The sequence below is a fragment of the Cynocephalus volans genome, chromosome 3 (genome assembly GCF_027409185.1).
Source record: "Cynocephalus volans isolate mCynVol1 chromosome 3, mCynVol1.pri, whole genome shotgun sequence".
In the NCBI taxonomy this organism is placed as follows: Eukaryota; Metazoa; Chordata; class Mammalia; order Dermoptera; family Cynocephalidae; genus Cynocephalus; species Cynocephalus volans.
The window spans coordinates 95,735,208-95,760,336 of NC_084462.1; the positions used below are offsets into that span (position 1 = coordinate 95,735,208).

The 25,129-nt window shown below is 47.9% G+C and overlaps 1 protein-coding gene and 1 pseudogene across 4 annotated transcripts; one reads left to right on the plus strand and one right to left on the minus strand.

The window, feature by feature from the left end:
• Positions 1-3,771, minus strand: LOC134372628 (uncharacterized; annotated as a pseudogene).
• Positions 828-24,649, plus strand: RPAP1 (RNA polymerase II associated protein 1). 4 transcript variants are annotated; one of them, XM_063090796.1, is made up of 25 exons: positions 828-1,182; positions 8,608-8,877; positions 9,173-9,321; positions 9,593-9,682; positions 10,148-10,268; positions 10,967-11,188; positions 12,085-12,255; positions 13,307-13,422; positions 13,701-13,799; positions 14,852-14,953; positions 15,157-15,324; positions 15,542-15,724; positions 15,840-15,974; positions 16,075-16,245; positions 16,754-16,911; positions 17,764-17,919; positions 18,072-18,273; positions 18,695-18,804; positions 19,085-19,280; positions 19,655-19,807; positions 20,029-20,171; positions 20,739-21,495; positions 23,616-23,816; positions 23,962-24,021; positions 24,126-24,649. In XM_063090796.1, exons 2-25 carry the CDS (start codon positions 8,697-8,699, stop codon positions 24,270-24,272), a joined length of 4,191 nt encoding a protein of 1,396 aa, XP_062946866.1. In that variant the 5' UTR covers positions 828-1,182; positions 8,608-8,696; the 3' UTR covers positions 24,273-24,649. The 4 variants fall into 4 exon arrangements, with proteins under 4 accessions (XP_062946866.1, XP_062946868.1, XP_062946867.1 ...); XM_063090798.1 differs by having other exon boundaries at positions 23,640-23,816; XM_063090797.1 differs by having other exon boundaries at positions 828-1,125.
• Positions 24,650-25,129: the final 480 nt, after the last annotated feature.

Below are 25,129 nucleotides of genomic sequence, written 5' to 3' on the forward strand. Positions count from 1 at the left end.
TTAACCCAGCATCATTTGTTCTAACGCTTCTTGTTGGCAGCTGCCACCTGTCCAGCAATTCTGTCCAGATCTCTCTGTCCCTGAAGTGTCAGTTTGCGGCCCCGTCTAGGTCCTTTTCCACAATTTTCGTCCCTCCAGGACTTGGAGGACCCAGCAGCCTACTATTTTGGAGCCTCAGCTGAAGTGGCTGGGTATGACACCATTTCTCTGAGGGCTCCAGCTCCGCTCGGAGGTACAAGTGCCACGCTGTGGAAGCAGTTCGTGTGAAGAATCCGTTTTCATCTTAGGCAGCAAGCTGTTCGTGCTTGGCCAGCTTGACCGTGCCCACCCATGGGGACTTGCAGCTTCCCGCACTTTTTGAGGAACGCTGCCAGAGCTCTGACGAACTCCTGCTGGTTCACGTCTTTTACAGTAATTCCAGGCTTCGTGCGGCCTCCGCGCACGAAGCCAGCCAGGGGAAAGGACCCTGTGCCTTCTTCAAGGTCGCCTTCTCGCTCGTCCATAAACACACTGGGGAGGTCCCATTGGAGTGCGCGCGCAGGTTTCTGTGCGCCGCCCGTAGGTGGGTGCTGGGGTGTGGGATGTGTTTAGGCGGGCTGGTGCGCGCAGAGGCAACCTTTTGCCCCTGCCACGGGTGTTGGATGCGTGGAAGGCCTGAGTCAGCTCCACAGCAGAAGGACGTGTGTTCTGAGAGTCGCCACAAGGCTTACGAAGAGTAGAACACCGCGAGCGGCGCAGCGGCGCACTCACTCCTCGGCAACGCCAAGAACACAACCCCGGGAGGGGCGGGGCCGGCTGCGGGCCGGAAGCTGCCGTCTGGCAGGGGCGGAAACACGGCGCCGCGGCGAAAGATGGCGGCGCCCAGGCGGACCTCGAGCGAGTAGGTGGCGAGGCTACGGACTTCAGGTGACGGCGGAGGACCAGGGGCAGGGTGTCCAGTTCCTTTGTCGGATCCCGCCCTAGAGTCTTTTGTCTGCACCGGAGCAGCTGTGACCTCTTCGGCGAATAGATCTAGGGCACGACCCTTCCTCCACGGGCGGCAGAGGCTGAGACTCGGTGACTTCTCATTGCTGACTCGGGTGGTCCCAGAGACTTAACTGGAGAACCCGATCGTCAAGCCCTAGGGTCAGTGGTGAGACCCCTCTCGGGGTTGGATCCTGGCACTGGACGATAGGTTGCAATGTAAGAGTCCCCGAGACACTTCAGGCAATCGGAGAAAACCCAGTGGTCCACTGTTACTGCTACTTTGCTTAGGAGTTACAGTCTAGGCAGGGAACCATCCTCATTCCAGTTCAAGATGTTATCACTTCTAGCACAAATTGGTTCTGTACAAATCTGTTATGGAGTTTATGGGGAGAAACATTGGTGCTTTACTTAGGACTAAAATAATTGCTGTCATTTACTGAGCTTTATTTATAATAAGTAACAGGCACTGTGGTAGGCTTTGAGTGCCTACCACATTTAAATCCTCACAAAATTCCTGTTACATAGGACCCGTTATTATCCACATTTTATGGTTGTGGAAACTGAACTTGGGATAGCTTAAATAACTTGCCTAATTTCTCACAGCTTGTAAGTAGTGGAGCTGGTATTTGACTTCTGGCTTATTTATTCCAAAACTGGTGCCCATAACCACCCTGACTCTCTTTGCAGTGTAGATTATGGCCCACCTTTTTAAATTTTTTTAATTTTATTTTGTCGATATACATTGTGGGTGATTATTGTTGCCCATCACCAAAACCTCCCTCCCTCCTCCCCCCCCCACCGATGTCCCCTCTGTTTGCTTGTCCTATCAACTTCAAGTAATTGTGGTTGTTATATCTTCTTCCCCCCCCCCCCCGGTTTTTTTTTTGTTTTGTTTTGTGTGTGTGTGTGTGTGTGTGTGTGAATTTATATATTAATTTTTAGCTCCCACCAATAAGTGAGAACATGTGATATTTCTCTTTCTGTGCCTGACTCGTTTCACTTAATATAATTCTCTCAAGGTCCATCCATGTTGTTGCAAATGGCAGTATTTCATTCGTTTTTATAGCTGAGTAGTTTTCCATTGTGTAGATGTACCACATTTTCCGTATCCACTCATCCGATGATGGACATTTGGGCTGGTTCCAACTCTTGGCTATTGTAAAGAGTGCTGCGATGAACATTGGGGAACAGGTATAACTTCGACTTGATGATTCCCATTCCTCTGGGTATATTCCCAGGAGTGGGATAGCTGGGTCGTATGGTAGATCTATCTGCAATTGTTTGAGGAACCTCCATACCATTTTCCATAGAGGCTGCACCATTTTGCAGTCCCACCAACAATGTATGAGAGTTCCTTTTTCTCCGCAACCTCGCCAACATTTATCGTTCAGAGTCTTTTGGATTTTAGCCATCCTAACTGGGGTGAGATGGTATCTCAGTGTGGTTTTGATTTGCATTTCCCGGATGCTGAGTGATGTTGAGCATTTTTTCATATGTCTGTTGGTATGGCCCACCTTTTGAAGTGGACTGGACTTCGCTTTGGGTCACATGAGTCTGCAGATAAGTACGGGAAATAAATTCTCTTTTTTAGAATCTTACAGAAGTGAATTGTTAACATATTATGGATTTTCCCCTTCATCTAGGGCCATTTGAGTGGGCACTGAGGTAGGAGATTTTTCTCCTTGTTTGTTGGAAACCCAACAATTGAGTATGATTTAATTGCTCTTCAGTTTTATAAATAATGATAATCATAACTAGTATTTGCATACTTAGCATGTACGAGACTATTCTAATCACTTGACATGTGTTAAACTAATTCATGAGGAAGATACACTTATCTGCATTTTATAGGTAGGAAACAGGCACAATAATTTGAGTAAAATATCTTTCTTAAGCTTAGACAGTAAATGGCAGAGCCCGAATTTGAACAGAAAGCAGTCCATTTCTATACTGTTTACTACCCATCCAGGAAGAGGCACTCCTATGTGTTTTTTGCTGTCATTCCACAAATATATCTGGTTATTACAAGTTCTGCACGGGAGCAGCTGCGACCAAATTTAAGACCAAAAATTGTAAACAGGTCTTTGCTCACCTCATCCACTTCCTTCTGTTCTCTGCTTATCTAAGTTTTCTCCTTCAGTATTCAGCCCTATTTTTAACCTTTAAAGATTTTTTTCTACCTCTAAAATCCTGTAGCACTAATTTTCCATGTGATTAATTTGGCCACTGGTATGTACTGCTTTTTTAATGTATATGTATGGTTACCATATCCTCTCACTTCAAATTTGAGTACATCATTTGACCAAAGGAAGACTTTTACAACCTGAGAAATGTCATTTTTAACTACAAACCTTTGAATTTCTAGGCTTGTGAGTGGAAAGAGAGATAATGAAGTAGGAAATTATTAAATTTCCACCAGCATTTTAGCTTGGTGTCTTTCTCCCCAGTAAGCTCATTGAACCTAGGGAATGGGTTTTACCTCCATTTCTTTGTATTTATAGCCCCTTGTTATACCACTCTGTCCACAATAAACTCTCAACAACATTTTTTCGATAATGTTCTTAAACTCACACCCTCACATGATTATTTTCCCATTTCTACCCCTTTTAGCTCCTTTCCCCCACCCCATGTGTTGGGGGTGTTTCTAATACTGGCTTGTTATTAGATCTTTATATGGATGAAGAAAGAGGAAGGAAATATGTTGTTCAGCACTTTTGTCATTCCTCCCTATCCAGCCTTGTCTTCTCCTGCAGCTCACCCTCCTTCGGCTTTCAGAAGGTGGTCAACTTCATTGAGCTCTCCCATGGGCTATGTTTATTCTCTGCTTCCACATTTTTTTTTTTTTTTTTTTTTTTGTCGTTTTTTCGTGACCGGCACTCAGCCAGTGAGTGCACTGGTCAGTCCTATATAGGATCCGAACCCGCGGTGGGAGCGTTGCCGCGCTCCCAGCGCAGCACTCTACCAAGTGCGCCACGGGCTTGGCCCTCTGCTTCCACATTTTTGCTCAGCTGTCCCTTCTGGCTGGAGGTCTGTTTTATCCTTCGAGGTCTGCTTCAGTGGTTGGGGGTGATTTTTCCCCTGAGGGGGAATTTGGCAATGTCTGGAGACATTTTTGCTTGTCACAACTGAGGGAGAAGGTGTACTAAGGGCATCTAGTGGGTAGAAGCCAGGAATGCTGCTGAACATCCTACAGTGCACAGGACAGCCTCCCACAACAAAGAATTATCTGGCCTCAAAGGTCGGTAGTCCCTATTGAGAATCCAGCTTTTGCTCTTCAGGAGAGTCTCTATAATCTTTCTCTGTCTCCCCAACTATCCAGACTTCCAGGACACTTAAACACCACACAGCACCAGGCAGTAGAACATAGTGTTTAAGAGCATGGACTGAATCTTAGTCCTATCACTTACTTACTAACTCTTGTGACCTTGGGCAAATTACTTAACTTCTCAGCACCAGTCTTTCCTCAGCCATAAAATGTGAATAATAATAGTAACCTACTCATATGGTTATTTTGAGGATCAAATTAATGAATATGAATAACACCAAGGTCAAGTGTTCAGATCCCAAACTGGCCAGCCACAAAAATAATAATAATAATAATTAATTAAAATGTAAAAAATGCTTAGAAAAGTATAAGTGCTAAGTGTTAGTTATAATAATAATAATGATAATGATAATTTGATTATTATTGGTGTCTAGTGCAGGGGTTCCAAACTACCCAGCCTGTTTATAGACTTATTTAGTCAGCCCAAGATTTTTGTTTTTTTAATTTTGATATAATTCACATACCATTAAAAAAATTTTTTTTTTTTTTCTTATAAAGATGACTGGTAAGGGGATCTTAATTGTTGGCTTGGTGTTGTCAGCGCCACGCTCACCCAGTGAGCTGACCGGTTATCCCTATATGAGATCCGAACCTGTGGCCTTGGTGTTATCAGCACCACATTCTCCCAAGTGAGCCACAGGCCGGCCCCAGAAAAAACATTTTTTAAACAAAAAATAATTCAGATACCATAAAGTTCACCATTTTAAAGTATACAGTTCAGGGCCGACCCCGTGGCGCACTCGGGAGAGTGCAGCGCTGGGAGTGGAGCAGTGCTCCCGCCGCGGGTTCGGATCCTATATAAAGATGGCCGGTGCACTCACTGGCTGAGCGCAGTGCGGCCAGTCACAAAAATGACAAAAAACAAAAACAAAAACAAAAATAAATAAAAAAAAATAAAGTATACAGTTCAGTGGTTTTTAGTATATTCACGAGGTTATAACCAATACCACCATCTAATTTGAGAACATTTCATTATCCCAAAAAGAAGCTACACATCCATTAGCAGTCAATTCCCTTTTCCTCTCCAACTCTCCTAGACCCTGGTAAGCATTATTCTACTTTCTGTCTGTATGGATTTGCTTATTCTGGTTTTTTTCGGTTTTGTTTTGGGTTTTGTTTTTTTTTTTTGCAGCTGGCCAGTATAGTGATCCAAACCCATGACCTTGAGGTTGTTAAGGATGGGATTTGCTTATTCTGGACATTTTATATAAATGGAATCATACAATTTGAGGCCTTTGTGACTGGCTTCTTTTACTTAGCATAATGTTTTCAAGATTCGTGCATGTTGTAGCATGTATCAGTACTTCATTCCATTTTGTGGCTGAATAATATTCCATTGTATGGATATACCACACTTTTTAAATCCATTTATCAGTTGATGGACATTTGTGTTGTTTCCACTTTTTGGCTATTACGAATAATGCTGTTTGAACACTCATGTGCATTTTTTTTGGTGAACGTATGTTTTCATTTTTCTTGGGTATACCTAGGGTTCAAATCTCTGGGTCATATGGTAACTCTGTGTTTAACTTTTTGAAGGACTGCCAAACTGTTTTCCATAGTGGCTGTACCATTTTACATTCCCACCAGGAATGCATGAGGGTGCCAGTTTCCCCACATCCTAGCCAACACTTCCCCCCATTGTGCTTTTGATTTGTGTTTCCATAGTGACTAATGATGCATATCTTTTCATGTGCTTACTGGTGGCCATTTGTATATCTTCTTTGGTGAAATGTCTATTTAAATCCTCTGCTCATTTTCTTTTTTTTTTTTTGTGACCAGTAAGGGGATCGTAATTCTTGGCTTGGTGTCGTCCACACCGTGCTCAGCCAGTGAGCGCACCGGCCATCCCTATATAGGATCTGAACCTGCGGCCTCGGCGCAGCACCACTGCGCTCCCAGGGCCGCACTCTCCCCAGTGAGCCACGGGTTCAGCCTGGTAAGGGGATCTTAACGCTTGACTTGGTGTCATCAGCACCACGCCCAACCAGTGAGCTAACCAGCCATCCCTATATAGGATCCGAACCCGTGGCCTTGGTATTATCAGCATCGCACTCTCCTGATTGAGCAACAGGTTGGCCCCTCTGCTCATTTTTTAATTGGGTTATTTCTTAATTGCTGAGTTGTAAGAGTTCTTTAGATATTATTATTATTATTATTTTTTTTTTTTTTTTTTTGTCGTTTTTTTTTCGTGACTGGCACTCAGCCAGTGAGTGCACCGGTCATTCCTATATAGGATCCGAACCTGCGGCGGGAGCGTCGCCGCGCTGCCAGTGCAGCACTCTACCAAGTGCGCCACGGGCTCGGCCCCTTTAGATATTATTGATACAAGTTCTCTGTTGGTTATGTAATTTGCAAATATTTTCCCCATTCTGTAGGTTGTCTTTTTGCTTTTTTTTTTTTTTTTTTTTTTTTTTTTTTGTCCTTTTCGTGACCGGTACTCAGCCAGTGAGTGCACCGGCCATTCCTATATAGGATCCGAACCCGCGGCCCGTCTTTTTGCTTTCTTGATAATGACCTTCGATGCACAAAAGTTTTTAATTTTGATGAAGTCAAATTTATCTATCTTTGGTTGGTTTTGATGTCATATCTAGGAAACTGTTGCCTAATCTAAGGTCATGAAGATTTACATCTATGTTTTCTTCTAAGACTTTTATAATTTTAGCTTTTATATTTAGGTCTTTGGTCCTTTTTTTTTTTAAATTTAATTTTTTTTTGGCAGCTGGCCAGTATGGGGATCTGAACCCTAGACCTTTGTATTAGTCCATTTCATGTTGCTGTAACAGAAATACCTGAGACTGGGTAATTTTTAAAGAAAAGAGGTTTATTTGGCTTACGATTCTGAGACAGCTGCATCTGGCATGAGCCTCAGGCTGCTTCTTCTTAATGGCGGAAAAGTGGCAGGTAGCCGGCGAGTAAAGCAGATCACATGGTGGGAGGAAGCAAGAGAGAGAGAGGAGGTGCCAGGGTCTTTTAAACAATAAGTTCTCTTCGGGAACCAACAGGGAGAACTCACTCATTAATCCCCCTTCCCCTAGGGAGAGCATTAATCCATTCATGAGGGATCCACTCCCATGACTCAATCAGTTTCCAACACTGCCACATTGGAGATCAAATTTCCGCATGAGTTTTGGTGGGGACAACACGTCCAAACTCTGTCAACCTTGATGTTACCACACTCTAACCAACTGAGCTAATTGACCAGTTTGGTCCATTTTGAATTAATTTTTACATACGATATAAGGTAGGAGTTTAACTTCATTCTTTTGCATGTGGATATCCACTTGTCCCAGAACCGTTTGTTGAAAATATTGTTCTTTCCCCATTTGAAAATCTTGTCACCCTTATTGAAAATCAGTTGACCGTGGTTATATGTAATTATCCTGGACTCTCAGTTCTATTGCATTAATCTATAAGTCTATCCTTATGCCAGTACCATACAGTCTTGATTACTATAGCTTTGTATAAGTTTTGAAATTGGGAAGTGTGAGCCTTCCAACTTTTTGTTTGTTTGTTTGTTTGTTTGTTTGTTTGTTTGTTTCCAGATTGTTTTGGGAAGTCTGAGTCCCTTGCATTGTCTATGAATTTTAAGATCAGCTTGTCAATTATTGCAAAAACAGGGAGATGGAATTTTGATAAGGATTGCATTGAATCTGTACATCTGTGGAGTATTTCCATCTTAATAATATTGTCTTCCAGTTCATGAGCACAGGATGTCTTTCCATTTGTTTAGGTCTTCTTTAATTCATCAGTGTTTTATAGTTTTCAGTGGACAAGCCTTGCACTTCTTTAGTTAAATTTATTCTGAAGTATTTTATTTTTTTTGATGCTTTTGTAAATTAAATTGTTTTCTTAATTCCATATTCTGGTTGTTCTTTGCTAGTGCATAGAAATGCAAATGATTTTTATATATTGATCTTTTACAGCCCAAGGTTTTTAATAATTTGAATACCTTTAGGCCAGGCGTGTTTTCTACAGTTTTTTTTGTTGTTGTTCTCTCCTGTTTGATACAGAATCATCACTACCTGTTATGACACATTTATTTGCCTGGCCCCTGATGGCATTTTCGTCAGGTCTCCTGCTGGTTGTTCCTCAGAATTTTATCACCCACAAATTGTAAACAACCTAAATTGGCTGTAAATATTATTGCTAGGGTGATGACATCAGGGAGGGCTGAAGAGTGAGGGAATGACAATAGGTATGAAAGAGGAGGAATGAGTTTACGTGAACCCAAGGAAGAAGAGGGTCTTCTCTGATACATAATGAAGAGAATCAGGATTCATTTGCAGAGGGCCCATTATCTTTATTGCTCTTAGGGGTAAATGAGACGGGATCCCCACACAGAAGCAGTGCTGGGAAGCAGTACTGGAAAGAGTCGTACTGGGGAGGCAGCTGGAGCGTCAAGATGTTGTCAAGACCAAAGCCAGGGGAGTCCGAGGTGGACCTGCTGCGCTTCCAGAGTCAGTTTCTTGCTGCTGGTGCAGCCCCAGCAGTACGATTGGTGAAGAAAGGAAATAGGAGACGTGGCGATGCTAACCCAGACCAGCCTCTGCAGCAGGAACATCGGGATGTGGTGATGTTGGACAGTGAGTACTTGAGGGTGTGAGGCTAAGAAGAGAGGGTACAGCCTCAGGAACCCCTCCCTCTTCCTGATGTGGCTGGGTTCTGACCCATCATTTCAGACACTGCATAGCCTCTGTTGCTGCAACCCCGTTTTACAAATGATGAAACTGAGACTCAAAGAGGTTAACTATCTTACCCAAGTTGACACAGCTTCAGCCAGGGTCCCGCAGCAGCTGCCTTTCTTTGGCTCCCCACCAGCCCTCAGTGTTTTCCTGGGAAGGTACGAGTTTCCTCACATTGGGGTTTTTTCTTTCTCAGATCTCCCAGATTTGCCCCCAGCTTTGGTTCCTGCTCCTCCAAAGAGAGCCAGGCCCAGCTCTGGCCATCCCCTGCCTGAAGATGAGGACCCTGAAGAGAGGTTGAGCAGGCATGATCAGCACATCACTGCCGTCTTGACTAAGATTATTGTGCGTCTCACCCTGACTGAGTGGGAGAGGCATCCTAGTACAGCAAGGATATTGGGGGGTCAGGAGACTTTATGAGTGGAGAGTGCTTCAGAAAGGTAGACTTCCCTCCTGCAGTCAGGTTGGGGCTGGGTTAGAATCACTGTGCCCTGAAGCAAGGTGGTTTCATGACCCTCCAGGGTGAGATTCTAGTCATGCAGATGAGGGCTAATAGGTTGGGGTCCAGTCTGGGGAAGTCTCTGCATCTTCACTATATTGTGCTTTATTGCTATAGGAACGAGATACGAGTTCCGTGGCTGTGAATCTGCCAGTGCCCAGTGGCGTTGCTTTTCCCCCTGTATTCCATCGCTCACAGGAAAGACAGGTAGGCAGGTTAACCTTAGGTGGTGCTGAGGAGATAGGTGAATCTCATAGTGCATCTTCTCCAGGTAGATAGTTTTTGTAATGATAAGCAAGCCATTTACAAAGCAGCACCATACTAAGGACTTCATATACATTATTACTTTTAATCCTCATAACAAACATGTAAGGTAGGTATCATTATTCCCATTTTTCAGATAAGGAGACTGAGGCCCCCTATAGAGATAAGTAACTTGTCTAACATCACACATCTAATAGATAGAACAGCCAGAACTTCAACCCACATCTGTCAGATTTTAAGACCCTTGCTCTTATACAGCTCTACTTTTTCTGAGGACTAAGGTATTATCACTGGAGACTGAGCAAAGTCCCTTTTCTCTCTTTATTTCAGAGATTGTGGTATAAAGGGGTTGAGAGGAGAGTGGGATAATGAGCATCAGTAACCTGGGGTTCTATTTTTGTCCCATAGAGGAAGCCAGCAACATCTGGTAAGAGAAGCATCTTTGCCCAGGAAATTGCAGCAAGGAGGGTGTCTGAAGCCAGGGTCCCATCAGTTGGGGAAGTTTTGCCTAATCTGGATCCACCAGAAGGTGAGCTGAGTTTGAAGAGGATTAGCCTTGCCGTTTTTAAGACAAGAGCTGGCCGGTTAGCTCAGTTGGTTATAGCGTGGTGTTGTTTCCCCATGGTCAAGGGTTCTGATCCCCATACTGGCCAGCCACACAAAAAATAAATAAGCAAAAGAAAAGTCATGATTATTGGGTCATTTTTGCATATATGTCTTTCCTGCCTCAAATGGGTGGTGCATTTGAGCCATCTCAAGAGAAAGTTGTCTCGTGTCCCCACTTAGGTTACTGAGTATGAGAGGCTTGGGTACACATCTGGGTCTTAAGTGCAAGGAGGGGGCAGGCCATTATGCAACCCTAAGAAAGAGGGAAGGGGGTTGTAGTGTTAGCTGCAGCTATAAAATAAAGGTGTAAGTTAAGGTTCCTTTCATAATGCAAATTACTAGCAGAAGAGCTTGGGGCAGGGTCCTGGAGGTAGATGCTGCCTAGACATCTGAGAGAAGAGTCAGAAACTAGGACCTTTCTGAGGGAAACCTTTTCATATGAGTCCTACGAGAGGAGTGAGCAGAGATGCCACCCCTTCTCCCCAGTGTCCTGTGTAGACTCAGTGGGGTCTCCACTCTGTGCCCAGGAAAGTTCTGGAGCCTACACTTGTCTTCACAGCTAATAGGTTTATAGAAGAGCCATGCAGGAGGGTAATGAAACTAATTATGCACTTCTTCCAGGTGCTATGACCTCTGAGGCATCCACTTCTAGGGAGCAGGATGACCAGCTTCCCGTGAGCAGCCACAGCTTTCAGGGACCCCATCTTGTCACAGGGAAGGGGCTCAGGGGCTGGGAGGCTGAGAAGGAAGCCCAGACCATCCATGAAGAGAATGTAGCAAGACTGCAAGCCATGGCTCCTGAGGAGATCCTGCAGGAACAGCAGAAGTTGCTGGCTCACCTTGGTAAGGGTACCTGGCTTTCTTGCTGAGACCCATGTAGGAAGGGGCTGCCACTTATTGAGGAAGACTTACTGTGAGTGCCAGGCACTGTACTGAGTATTTTCATGCACTATTCCATTCTGTCCTTAAACTAGTCCTGTGAGGTAGGTGATATTAACCTCATTTTACTTATGAAAAAACCTTAAATAAAAGTCTCAAAACTAAGAAATTCTCTCAGGTCACATGGCTGGTAAGGAACACATAGGATTTAAATCTGGGTCTGTCTGGTCTCACAGGCCCTACTTTTAACCACTGTGCTGTGTATTACTGTACTACCCTGGTATAGTACACTGTGTTTTATTACCGCTATACTCTAGTATAACTATAGACTGTTCTATTACATGACACTGTACTATGCTACACTTCCCGCCTAGCTTCTGTTCGCCAAGACACTAGGCACCCAGTCAATCTTGCTCCCCACTGTATATCTAGCACATACATAGAGCATAATGCATATTATATTTTTACTAAATATGTGTGTATAAATAAATTAGCTGAGAGAAGATGAGGGAAATTTTTTACCTAAATGCTTTCTCTTTGGCCCTTAGTCAGCATTCATTCATTTATTCCACAGCCACTTACTTAAGACTTGTGACTTGGAGCCAAGCACAGGGACAGGCATAGGGGACTGTGAGAGGTAGAGGGAAAGGGGGACAGGCAGGCCCTACTGACCCCACAGGTGTGAGAAGGTAGGGTCGTTGAAGGATCACAGAACAGCAAAGGGGACTCAGGCCAGAGCTTGGAAGCAGCTTCTCCTGTCGTTGGCACCTACAGGCAGGCAATATTCATCAGCTTACAGGTCTGTAAGAGGCTACGGAAGATCTACCCTCACTCACTCTCCCCTCTCCCCTTGCCTCTAGACCCCAGCTTAGTTGCCTTCCTGAGATCTCACAGCCGTACCTGTGAGAAAGCAGGAGAGGAGGCCACTGAGGGGGAGAGGCCAGGTGTTCATGTCACCAAAGAGGAACCCATCATGTCAACATCAGCCAATGAGCCCAGGAAGGAAGACAAGCTAAAGCCAGGAGCCCCAGGTTTGGAGGAGGGGCGACTATCTTTTGGTGGACAAAAGTAGAGGAAATTGTCCCTTCTCCTTGGGCTGACAAATGGGAGAAGAGAGAAGCTTCTCTGCCCTTGGACATCTAACATTAATCCTCATTATTGGCTTGAAATCAGTCTTCATTTGCTGATGCATATCTTCTTCCTACACATGCTTCCTGTTTTCTTGGCCTGTTACTGCTCCTTCTCCCCCTTCCCTGGTAAGAGGCAGCAGGGCCGGATGGCTGACTGGCGCCTTTCCCCTGGCAGCTCAGCTCCCTGCCTTTGCTACCTCAGCTCTGGCTCTGACCATCCCACTATTCTTTCTGCCTCTGCTCTCAGTGTTGGGGAAAAGATGGCAGGGCCAGGGTGGATGGGAAAGGGAAAGTCTGACAAAGATCCTATGAGCATGCCAGACCAGAAGCAGAGAGGCCAGTGGAAGCACTCATTTTCCAGAAACTAGATTATTTCATTAGTGATTAACAAAAGAAGAAATTGAATTATGACAGCCAGGAACCTCCTGCCCCCGGAGGAGCTTCAGGCCAGCTGAGCAGGTTGGGTGGGGGCGGGGGTGAGGAAGGAAAAGGATATTGTGGGGGTATGTTTGTGTATCCTGCCCCCTGGAGCAGTAAAGCTGCTCCCTCCTCATTGCTCCCACTCCCCCCGCTCCTTTAGTAGCTTAGTACTAGAGGGGGGAGAGCTATGTTTTCCCTGAGGTATATGGCCCTCCCTTTTTCCTCTATTCTTCCTTCCCTCTCTCCTCTTCCTTATCTCCTTTTCCTCTTCCTCCGCTTTCCCCTCCCAACAAATCACCAGGGTCAGCAAGGGGCTAGAGTCCAGATCTGGATGTGTCTAACATATCTGAAACATTCTCCAGTTTCCAGGAGTTCCAGCTCCTGGGCCATGTCATTTAGCCATAACTGAGGGTAGAAGCTGCCAAATCCCAGGACAGAGGTAGATGTGGCAGCTGCTAGATGAGGGCTGGGCTCCTTGTGGACTAGTGAGTTGAGCCCCTTAGGCAGTACTATCGTACTTCCATCTCCCCAGCTCTAGCACTGCCCTTGACCCCCCACAAAGAATGGCTGCACATGGACACTGTGGAGCTAGAGAAGCTCCATTGGACCCAGGACCTGCCCCCACTCCAGCGGCAGCAAATGCAAGAGGTGAGGAGGCCAGCTGGCCTAGGAGGGGTGGGGTGGGGCTGCTGCTCTGGCACCCAGATCTCAGGCCCTTCTCTTCCCCAGAGCCTGGGAAACATCTCCTTTGCTCTCACCCTCTTCTGCTATCACTCTGCCTAGCCCCCAAAGCCAGATGAGCCCCATTTCCAGTCCGAGGTAGAATCAGGACCTAAATCCTGGGTGGCCTGAGATTAAAGGTGAGGAGTGGGTTTGGGGAAGTTGCTGCTGCCCCCAGTTTACAGTCCTCTTTGTCTTCCCATTAGAGGATGCAGGCCCGGTTCAATCTTAAGGGAGAGCTGCTGGCCCCTGATGTGGACCTTCCCACCCATCTGGGCCTGCACCACCATGGAGAGGAGGCGGAGGTGAGGCATGGGGCCCAGGGAGGTCTGGAGAGCTCTTGGCAAGTGCTTTTAACAACAGTGTAGAAAAGGATTTCTGGTCACTTGCCTTTGACCTCCTGTGTGCCCTATTCCAGTTTGCAGCCTTGCTGTCCATTCAATTTCTTAGGCTAAAAATCTTGATCCTCTCCCCTTCACATTCTGGTCAGTTGTTAGAACTTGTCAGTTTACGTTTGTCACCTCCCCAAGATGCTTCCTGGATCATGGCCTTGCTCCCTCTTGTCTGCTCAATCACCATGCCTTCCACTCTCTCCCCCATGCCATTCCATGCCTTATGAGGCTGCCACACTGATTTCCTCTGGCCAAGCTCAGGCCAGGCCTTGCCTCAAGAAGTGTGCCAGCTGCCCTTTGCTCCCAGAATAAGATCCTGGCTCTTGGCTTGGCAAGATAGTCCTTCCACAGTCTGGCCATATACAACTCTTCCTCCTTCATTCCTGCTGCACCTCTCTGCTGGCTCCTCCCCACATACCCCCTGTGCTCAGGGACTTGCTCCAGGGCATGCCTTTACCCTTTGCTCCATGTCAGGTCATGGAAGCTCTACCCATCCACTGAAACCACATCACTTTTGCAGGCCACCCCACCCCACCCCACTCCACTCTACCCCACTCCCCGACTCCTGTCCTCTGGTTGCAAATTAAGCATTGATTACTACATACGTCCCCGTCTGCCTTATGCCATGGTTACTCATGTGCAAGTTCTATATCTTTACCAGCTTGAAGCTCCATAGAGAGCAAGGGCAGAAGATATCACTTACTTATTTGTGTCTTTCCTTTGGCACGTTGCTGAGTAGTTTTTGAATACTGCCATGCTTCTTGACTCTTTTTTTTTTTTTTTTTTTTTGTCTTTTTCGTGACCGGCACTCAGCCAGTGAGGGCACCGGCCATTCCTATATAGGATCCGAACCCGCGGCGGGAGCGTTGCCGCGCTCCCAGCGCCGCACTTTCCCGAGTGCGCCACGGGCTCGGCCCCTTGACTCTTTCTAACTTGTAACTTCTAACTTCTTGTCCCTGCTCCAGAGAGCAGGGTACTCCCTACAGGAGCTGTTCCACCTGACCCGCAGCCAGGTGTCCCAGCAGAGAGCACTAGCACTGCATGTGTTGACCCAGGTCATTGGCAGGGTGAGTGGACTGCTGGCCTGGTCCTGCCCATCCCCACCCTCTCACCCCATGACCTCAGACTTCCTCACCTCTTGCCCTTTTCACTCTGGCTCACGTGCCAGATATGTGCTTTTAACAACCCAGGTCAGGCAAATGAAGGGTTAGGGCAAAGACTCTACACAGCTTCAGCATCTTCAGCAAGGTTTTATCCTCCTGTCCCCAAGGCCCAGGCTGGTGAGTTTGGGGACCAGCTAGTGGGCAGTGTCTTACGCCTCCTTTTGGATGCTGGTTTCCTCTTCCTGCTGCGCTTCTCCTTGGATGACAGAGTGGATGGGGTCATCGCAGCTGCCATTCGCGCTCTTCGGGCTCTGCTAGTGGCTCCTGGAGATGAGGTACCACAGGGTGGGAATAGGGCTTGGAGGCATCAGGGTCCCTATTGTTAAAACTTTGCAAGCAGATGTGGAGGGGGATGGCAGGCATCTCCCTCTTCTCCTAAAGGTCTAGAAGCCTTGCCTTTCTGCTTTTTATGGGGGCTTCCACTCTCTACTCCTGGACCCATTTCCTGGCCCCTTCCTCTTTTTCTCACCCCTACTCTCTTTCCTCTGGCAGGAGCTCCTTGACAGCACTTTCTCTTGGTACCATGGAGCTTTCATGTTCCCTCTGATGCCCAGCCAAGAGGACAAGGAGGATGAGGACGAGGATGAAGAACCCCCAACAGAAAAGGCAAAAAGGAAGAACCCTGAGGAAGGAAGCCATCCTGCACCTGACCTGGCCCGAGATGATGTCATCAAGGTAAAGGGAAAGCATCTTTCCCATCCCATTACCTAGAGGGCAGGCACATGTTGGGCAAGAGGGGTCATCAGGGCCCAGCTGCATTTGGCAGTGGGTTTATCTCTCCAACGCCCAGGGGCTCCTGGCTACCAACCTGCTGCCTCGGCTGCGCTATGTACTGGAGGTGACCTGCCCAGGACCTGCTATGGTTCTTGACATCCTGGCCGTGCTCATCCGCCTGGCCCGGCATTCCCTGGAGTCAGCCACAAGGGTGAGAAAGAGAAAGGGGAAGGGAATGGGCAAAGAGCCTAGCTGGGCCTGGTCTTAACCCTCAGCCTCCCTATCTCCCTTTTCCCTCCTGTCTGCCATAGGTCCTGGAGTGCCCTCGGCTGATAGAGACCATAGTTCGAGAGTTTCTGCCCACCAGCTGGTCCCCTGTGGGGGTGTGGCCTATCTCCAGTCTACACAAAGTGCCCTGTGCTCCTGCCATGAAACTCCTTCGTGTCCTGGCCTCGGCTGGTAGGAATATTGCTGCCCGGCTGGTGAGCAGGACACAGTGCAAGAGATGGGGGGCACGGGACAGTGCTGGGTTGTGCTAAACATGGCCCCTGATCTCTGGGTGTCCACCTCATGCCATCTTCCTCTTTTTCTCTGATCCAATTGCTTAGAAATGTAACAGAAACCACCAGGCAGGAATCTAGTCATCTGGAGCTTAGTGCATCCTATAGGCCTGCTCTGGTCTTATGATGTGAGGGGAGGTCTCCTTGTTCCCTAGACCCAGATCAGAAGAGCCACATACAGATAGGCACTCATCACCCATAGCCAAGTAGCCCTACAAGTGGTGCCCAGCAATTGCTTGCCAAAAAGAAGGAGGGAGGGAGGGGTGGATGAGGTAGCTTTACCCCTGCCCAGAGCTATCACCCTATGGCACCAGCTATGACCATAAGGAACAGGGCTGAATTGAGTCAGTTTTAGTAGTGAGAGAACCTGAACCTAATTGGACTTGGGACTTGGCGCTGACCCTGATCCCAGCTCTCTGCGCACCCCCAGTTGAGCAGCTTTGATCTCCGGAGCCGCCTATGTCGCTTTATAGCCGAGCCTCCCCAAGAACTGGCCTTACCTCCAGAAGAAGCCGAGATACTGAGCACGGAGGCCTTCCGTCTGTGGGCTGTGGCTGCCTCCTATGGCCAGGGCGGTGTCCTTTACAGGTGTGGTGTTTTAGTCCGTTTTGTGTTGCTATAACAGAATACCTGAGACTGGGTAATTTATAAAGAAAAGAGGTTTATTTGGCTTACAATTCTGGGATGGTTGCATCTGGCATGGGCCTCAGGCTGCTTCTACTCATAGCGGAAAGTGGCAGGTAGTTGGCGAGTACAAGCAGATCACATGGCGGGAGGAAGCAAGAGAGAGAAGAGGTGCCAGGGTCCTATAAACAACAGGCTCTCGCGGGAACTAATAGAGCAAGAACTCACTCATTACTCCCCCCCCCAGGGAGAGCATTAATCCATTCATAAGGGATCTGCCCCCATGACTCAATCAGTTTCCAACACTGCCACATTGGAGATCAAATTTCCACATGAGTTTTGGAGGGGACAACACATCCAAACTCCATCATGTGGAGAGGCAGAGGGTAGGTTCCCTTGTAGATCCCTCCAGTTCTGCACTTCTGGCCTAACCAAGTGCCTTGACCTTGCTCAAGGTGCCAAGCTTGGAGGGAAACTAAGAATGAGAAAGAGGGGATTCTGCTGGATGTGAAAAGTCTTAGGGGTTAGAACCAGCCAGGGAAGAGTAACAAACCTGGGTTGACTGCATTCTGTGCACAAAAGCATTGTTGTCTTGGGGAAATGAGACTTAAGTTTCCTGTTGGGGAGCAACCCTGAAGGGCACCATTCTTCCCATTCTCTTAGAAGGGCCCAGCATTCTAAGAGTACCTCAGCCCTGGGGCCTTCTCCCTCCTGGTCTTCCTTTACCAGACTGCACATTCCTGGGACAGGGCCGTGCCTTGTGTCTAACATCTCCACCTCTTCACACAGTGAAAGTCAGTAATTGTTGTTCCCTAGGGAGCTATACCCAGTGCTGATGCGGGCCTTGCAGGCTGTGCCTTTGGAGCTTAGCACTTGTCCACCTCAGCCCCTGTCCATGCAGCGGATAGCCTCATTGCTCACTCTCCTCACACAGCTGACCCTGGCAGCCGACAGCACCCCTGAACCCACCAGGTAGGTTATAGCCCTGAGCCTGCCGACAGGTACATCCTACCAGGAACCCCAGGACAAGCAGGAACATTGCTTCACAGGGAGAGAGTGGCTGGAGCTTAGAGGGGAGTGAGACAGCCACATCCTCACTATGGCTCCTTTTGGTCCTCTTATAGGGACTCTGCTGAGGCCAGCCTGTCGGCCACCCCTTCCTTGATCACTTGGACACAGGTTTCTGGCCTCCAGCCTCTCGTGGAGCCATGTCTAAGGCAGACCTTGAGGTTGCTGCCCAGACCTGAGATGTGGAATGCCCTGGGCCCAGTGCCCACTGCCTGCCTGCTGTTCCTGGATGCCTACTACCAGGCCTGGAGCCAGCAAGTGAGTGTGACTTGCCTCTGTCTACATTCCACCCACTTGCTTCCTCTCTGTCTCCAGCCCTCCGCTCCTACCTCCCCATTCCCACCTTTTTCTGCCCTTCACCTTTTAACTCCTACCATTCCTCTTCTTTCCACCTCAGTATGCCAGTGGAGCTTCCAAGGAGCCATGTTGGTAGTGACCAGGGAACCCCAAGTGGCAGCTCAGCCTTCTTGTACCTTTTATGCTCTCTTTTTGTATACCCCTAGACACTGGGTGCCAGGGCAGCCTCAGAGTCTTCTCTCCCTTCGGTATGGTCAAGCTTCTGAAACCTCTAAGCTGACTCTTTTGGACTCCTGGGATGGTGGGATTGGCCTGGGTGCACAGGGGCTAGGAGGATTGTTGTCCTGGGCCATCAGCTCAGTGAACCCCCCTGGTCCTCCAGCCAAGCTTGTGCCCGGGGGATTGGCTTCAGGACATGGAGCGCCTGTCAGAGGAGCTGTTGCTGCCACTGCTGAGTCAGCCCACTCTGAGCAGACTGTGGGATTCCCTTAGGTATGTACAGTGTGGGTGTAGTTGGGGGGAGGTGGAGGAGGATGCTGTTTCTCTCCATGTGGGATTCTTGGGTCCAGTTCCCTGGTCCATCCCAGGGTACCATCTCTCAGCCTGAAGGAACTGAAACTGCTAACAAGCAGCAGTTATGTGGCACTCTGAGGAATGTGGGCATTGAACTACACAGGCAAGCCCCTGCTGGCCTTGGCCACTGACCAAGCAGCTCTTTTCCAGCCTGGCATACAGGCTAGAGCCCCCCTCAGCTTCTCCATTCTGCCTACAGGCACTGCTCCCCTCTCTGCAATCCGCTGTCCTGTGCTCCGCCCCCTGAAGCTCTCCCCAGCCTCGTGTCACTGGGCTGCGCAGGAGGCTGCCCCCCTCTCAGTCTGGCTGGCTCAGCCTCACCCTTCCCATTCCTCATTGCCCTCCTCTCTGTCTTCAATACATTGGCCCGGATCCACAAGGGGCTATGTGGCCAGGTAAGCCCTGGGTGCCTGGTTAGGGGCCAAGCAGGGGGCCAAGATGGCAGAGTCAGAAGAAAGGGTGAGGGCCGAGCCCGTGGCGCACTTGGGAGGGTGTGGCGCTGGGAGTGCGGTGACGCTCCCACCGCGGGTTCGGATCCTATATAGGAATGGCCGGTGCCGGTGCACTCACTGGCTGAGTGCCGGTCACGAGAAAGACAGAAAAAAAAAAAAGAAGAAGAAGAAGAAAGGGTGAGGGTGTCCCCTGAGAAAGGGAGGCCTCTTCTGCCAGTACCCATTTCTCTGAGTTTGGCTGGCAGGGGAGCTACCTGGGGAACCCCAAAAGGCATCAGAGTCAATTTCTAGTTCTGAACAAAATTGCTTTTCCTCAGCTGGCTGCCATATTGGCTGCCCCAGGACTCCAGAACTACTTCCTCCAGTGTGTGGCTCCTGGAGCTGGCCCACACCTCACACCCTTCTCTGCATGGGCCCTGCGCCACGAGTACCAGCTGCAGTACCTGGCACTCTCCTTGGCCCAGAAAGCGGTGGGTTCCCAGTCTGACAGGTTCTGTCCTACCTCCACCCTGTTACTCCCCTCCTGCTTCTCTGAAACCTGTGCTACTGCTCTACTAGGCCGAGCAGCTCCTACTCTCCTCCAGACATGCCCTGATCTGTGCCCTTTGGCCTTGCTCATAGCCTCTTCCTCACTTCTCTCAGCTTTGTCCCCTCCCATGCACTGAATAGCTCCTTGCTTTTCTGTCTACAGACAGCACTCCAGCCAGTGCCGGCCACCAATGCTGCCCTCCATCATGGTATGGCCCTGGCCCTGCTGAGCCGGCTGTTACCTGGAAGTGAGTACCTTGCCCAGGAGCTGCTGCTGAGCTGTGTATTCCGGCTGGAGTTCCTCCCGTAAGTCTAGGGTTGGTGGCATCAACTCAGCCCTTTTGGAGGCTGCTGGGTTGGTAATGCAACAGCCCTGAATTTGGAGTGAAGAGACCTAGGTTTAATTCTCTTTCTTCCATGGATTGTGATTAACCTCTCTGAGCTTCCATTTCCTCTTTAGTAAAGTAGGGATGAGGTTAACCACACCAGAGAATGATTGTGAGACTTCAGTGAGACTGAAAAACTAAAAGGTATATAAACCAGCTATATGCATCCAATAGCTAGCAGTTACTGAGTGCTTACTCTGTGTCTGTATTTTAAGTATTTTACCTGTGCCATGAGATAGATACTATTAATATCCCTATTTTACTGTGAGGAACTAAGACACAAAGAAGTTATGTAATTTTGTGACTAGACAGCTGGCTCTAGTGTTCATCCTCTTAACTGCTACACAACACTGCATGGGAGATCGTTAGGGGAGCAGGGAGGAGCAGGGTTGGACCTAGGAGCCCCTGGGAAGCCCTGGAGAGATGGTGCAGCCTTCTGGGTGCTGTGGTTCCAGCCCTCATTTTTGGCATTTGGGTCTCATTACAGAGAAAGAGAATCAGGAGGTCCAGAGGCAGCTGATTTCTCTGACCGACTATCCTTAGGGAACAGCAGGGACCCTCAGTGTGGGCGAGGGACTCTACTAGCTCAGGCCTGCCAGGATCTCCCCAGCATCCGTAGCTGCTACCTGACCCACTGCTCACCGGCCCGAGCCAGTCTGCTGGCCTCCCAGGCTTTGCACCGAGGGGAGCTACAACAGGTCCCATCCCTGCTGCTGCCCGTGCCTAAGGAGCCGCTGCTGCCTGCTGACTGGCCTTTCCTGCCATTGATTCATCTCTACCACCAGGCTTCAGACACTCCTTCAGGTCTTACTCCCACTAATACCATGGAAACAGCTGTACGGGTCCTGCAGTGGGTGCTAGTTCTAGAGAGCTGGCGCCCCCAGGCCCTCTGCGCTGTGCCTCCTGCTGCCCGCCTGGCACGGCTCATGTGTGTGTTTCTGGTGGACAGTGAGCTGTTCCGGGAGACCCCAATACAGCGTCTGGTGGCAGCCCTCCTTGGCCAGCTCTGTCAGCCTCAAGTCCTGCTAAGCCTCAACCTGGACTGCCCACTTCCTGGCCTGACATCTTTCCCTGACCTCTATGCCAACTTTCTGGATCATTTCGAGGCTGTCTCTTTTGGGGACCACCTCTTTGGGGCTCTGGTCCTTCTTCCCCTGCAGCGTCGGTTCAGTGTCACCCTGCGCCTCACCCTGTTTGGGGAGCACATGGGAGCCTTGCGAGCTCTGGGCCTGCCTCTGACCCAGGTACTTTCTCAGCCCAGCAGAGCCTGCCAAAGGCACACCCTACACTTGGCCCTGGGGGCAGTCCTGAGCAGTGGGGAGCTTTGGTGGACCTCAGGTTCTTCATCTTACCTCTTGGGGGCTTTGAGGGGATAAAGAGAATCTGCAAGAAGGGTTCAATATAGTATCTGGCATATAAGTGAGAGTTTAATATTATTAACAAAGTATGGCTCCTCGCTCATAAAGTGCTGCAATCTAGATAAGAAAAGATTTACTAGAAACCAACATATTTTTGAATCATTCATATTCTATGTGTTAAGTCAGGATTCAGAGAAGGAAAGATCAAAGTATACTTCCCATAAGGAGAAGGCCTTGTGGAAGAAGTGAGGATTGACCTGGGCACTGAAGGTGGAGTAGAATTTGAATTGTTGAGGAGGTGGAAGGGCAAGATGTGCCTAGTGGAACAACATAAGCAAAAGCTCAAATCAAAGGCAGGCAGGAGTCTGGCCACTTAGCTCAGTTGGTTAGAATACAGCCTTATAACCCCACAGTGATGGGTTTGGATTCCCTTACTGCCCAGCTGCCAAAAGAAAAAAAAAAAAAAAGTAAGAAGGAGCATGACAGAGGGGGAGGGGGGAAGACAGATTTCTGTTGGGAACTTGTTGGAAACAAGGCTGAAAATATGAAGCAAGGTCTTACCCTCATATATCAGGCTAAGGAGTTAAATTTATAGGCTTATAGGGCTGGCTGGTTAGCTCAGTTGGTTAGAGCATGGTGTTGAAAACACCAGGGTCCAGGGTTCACATCCCTGCACCAGCTAGCCATGCTCCCCCTGCAAAAAAAAATTTATAGGCCATGAAGAGTTACTATGAGGGATGGCCAGGTTAGCACAGTTGGTTAGAGCGTGGTGTTACAACACAAAGGTCAAGGGTATGGATCCCTATACCGGCCAGACACCCAAATAAAAAAAAGTTACTATGGGTTTTTTTTACTTTTTATTTTTTGTTTTTATTTTTATTTTTTTAAAAGATGACCCGTAAGGGGATCTTAACTCTTCACTTGGTGGTGTCAGCATTACGCTCTCCCAAGTGAGCTAACTGGTCATCCCTATATAGGGATCTGAACCCATGGCCTTGGTATTATCAGCACCACACTCTCCCAAGTGAGCTATGGGCCAGCCCTTGTTTTATTTTTAAGATTTGTTTTATTTTCATTATAGCTTACTTTAGTGAACTTAAAGTATAAATATTTTTATGTATAAATATATTTTTTAATGTAAAAACTAGAAAGAATATACAAAATATTTTTAGGAATTAAAAAGAACATTATAGTCATCCATAATCCCACTGGCCAGTGGTAACCATTTTGATTTTTTTAAAAGAATTTTAAGAGTTTGTTGTGCCTACAAAAGAACAGTTTGCAAATTGAGAGAACTCAAACCGAAAGACAGCATGAAGTCTCAATTTTACAGCAATTACAGCACAGTTTATAGAGCATAAAGGAGGAAGTATTTTTACCTTTTTTCTTTTCCCAGTCTTTTTTATATGCATGTATTTTTTATAAAATTGAGATCACTGCATAATATATTTTTTATTTAGCATTACATAATAAGCATCTCCCTTTTAGTACACTCCTTTTATTAGAGTGTGGTGCTAATAACACCAGGGTCCAGGGTTCAGATCCCGGTACTGGCTAGCTAACCCCCCCCAAAAAAAACCAATATTTAAAAAATTATTATATGGGCCGAGCCCGTGGCGCACTCGGGAGAGTGCAGCGCTAGGAGCGTGGCAACGCTCCCGCCGCAGGTTTGGATACTATATAGGAATGGCCGGTGCGCTCACTGGCTGAGTGCCGGTCACGAAATAGACAAAAAAAAAAAAAAAAAATTATTATATGACATTATCCATTGTGTAGATGTGCCCCAAATAAGCAAGCAAACAAACAAGTAGTTGTGGACAAAAATTCATAGCTGTTTCTCAGTTCACAGTTTCCCCTGCTTTCTGCTCTTTAGTCTTTAATGTTGATCCTTGTGCTAGAGAAGAATAGATGTCTATCCTGGATCTGATCTTTGCCCTCATGATTTGGTTGCTTGTGACCATCAACCATCCACCTTGTTGACCAGTAATTCCCTCCCTCCCCCTCAGCACATCTCATTTCCCCTGTCACAGTTGCCTGTATCCCTGGAGTGCTATACGGGGCCTCCTGAAGACAACCTGGCCCTCCTTTGTCTCTACTTCCGGGCCCTGGTTACTGGTGCACTCCGTCCACACTGGTGCCCTGTGCTCTATGCTGTGGCTGTGGCTCACGTCAATAGCTTCATCTTCTTCCAGGACCCAAAGAGTTCAGTAAGTTACATGCCCATCTTCAGATGGAGGAAAGGAGCTAGTGATTGAGTTGCCTCCGGGCCAGCTGGGGAAAAGAGGGTCAAGCTAGGCCCATGGTGGGTACCAGCCCTTGGCTCAATGCCACCTCTCCCTGTTCTGCTTCTAGGATGAGGTAAAAGCTGCCCGCAGGAGTATGCTGCAGAAAACTTGGCTGCTGGCTGATGAGGTAGGGTTGGGGCCATTAGGAGGGTGGGAGGTTAAAGGGTCTTGGGGGACAGAGACCTCCACAGGATCTCACTACTCACTTCATAAAGTTTTTTCCCTCTGCAGCGTCTCAGGCAGCACCTCCTCCATTATAAGCTTCCCAGTTCTACCCTCCCAGAGGGCTTTGAGCTGTATTCCCAGTTGCCACCTCTGCGTCAGCAGTACCTCCAGAGACTAACGTCAGGACTCCAAAATGGGATATCAGAGACCTAGAACAGTCACTATGGATGGAGAGATGGATACATTCTCCTGGAGTTCACCAACAGATGCCTGGCCAGACAGAAGGGCATTGTATCCCAAGGGAAGGGAGGAGACAAAGGAGCAGAAGGCTTGCCTTCCTGGGAGCAGATTGTTTGAGCTCTTTTGGAGCAGAATGAGCCCTACCATTACATCGTGATTTCTGACACTCAGTATCTGGGGCTTCTGAGGGTCTGTGCTGGGAGTGAAGGGTGACTTAGCTATTTACCCCCTCTTTGGGAACAGGACAAACTAAGTACACCTCTCCTTACCTACATCCAACCCCCACCTCACGCCATGGTATGTGAATGCTATAGCTGTGTATTAAAATAAAAAAATTTTTAATCTGGGAATATGATTTGTACTGATTTCAGTCATCTTAGTTCAGGGTTGATATCCAGAGGTGGGTTATCCCAAGAAAGGAGCAGTACTACTGTAAGAGACAGAGAAAGATGGGGAAAGAATCATGAGTGAGAGGTAAAAACTGAGTCCACATCTGGGGACGAGAGATATGTGGGTCCTAGTTCCCGGCTGAAGCCAAGCCAGAGCAATGCCCTTAGGAATGGGGTACATCTGGACAAACTCTCAGAAGCTCACTAGAAGTATAGATGTCCTCAATGAGGTCAGCATCTAGTCTCCTTATGGTCCGCTATTTCCATCAACTGCTAACCTGAGACATGAAGAACCCAAAAATCAGACTGATGCAGTAGCTATCCTGTAACACCATTTCCACTGTGAGCTTCGTTGGTAGCAGGCAATGCCTGGGGAGGAGCAGATCAAAGCATAAACTTTGGTTTATCTCTTTATTTTGGTAGAGTTTCTAGATTGTTCTT

Bases quoted from the DNA above. Each gene is read 5' to 3' on its own strand.
- RPAP1 (XM_063090796.1), top strand. From the start codon at position 8,697: ATGTTGTCAAGACCAAAGCCAGGGGAGTCCGAGGTGGACCTGCTGCGC. The intron at 21,496-23,615 runs GTACTTTCTCAG...CCTCCCCCTCAG, and splicing joins TGGGCCTGCCTCTGACCCAG to CACATCTCATTTCCCCTGTC. The intron at 24,022-24,125 runs GTAGGGTTGGGG...TTCCCTCTGCAG, and splicing joins CTTGGCTGCTGGCTGATGAG to CGTCTCAGGCAGCACCTCCT.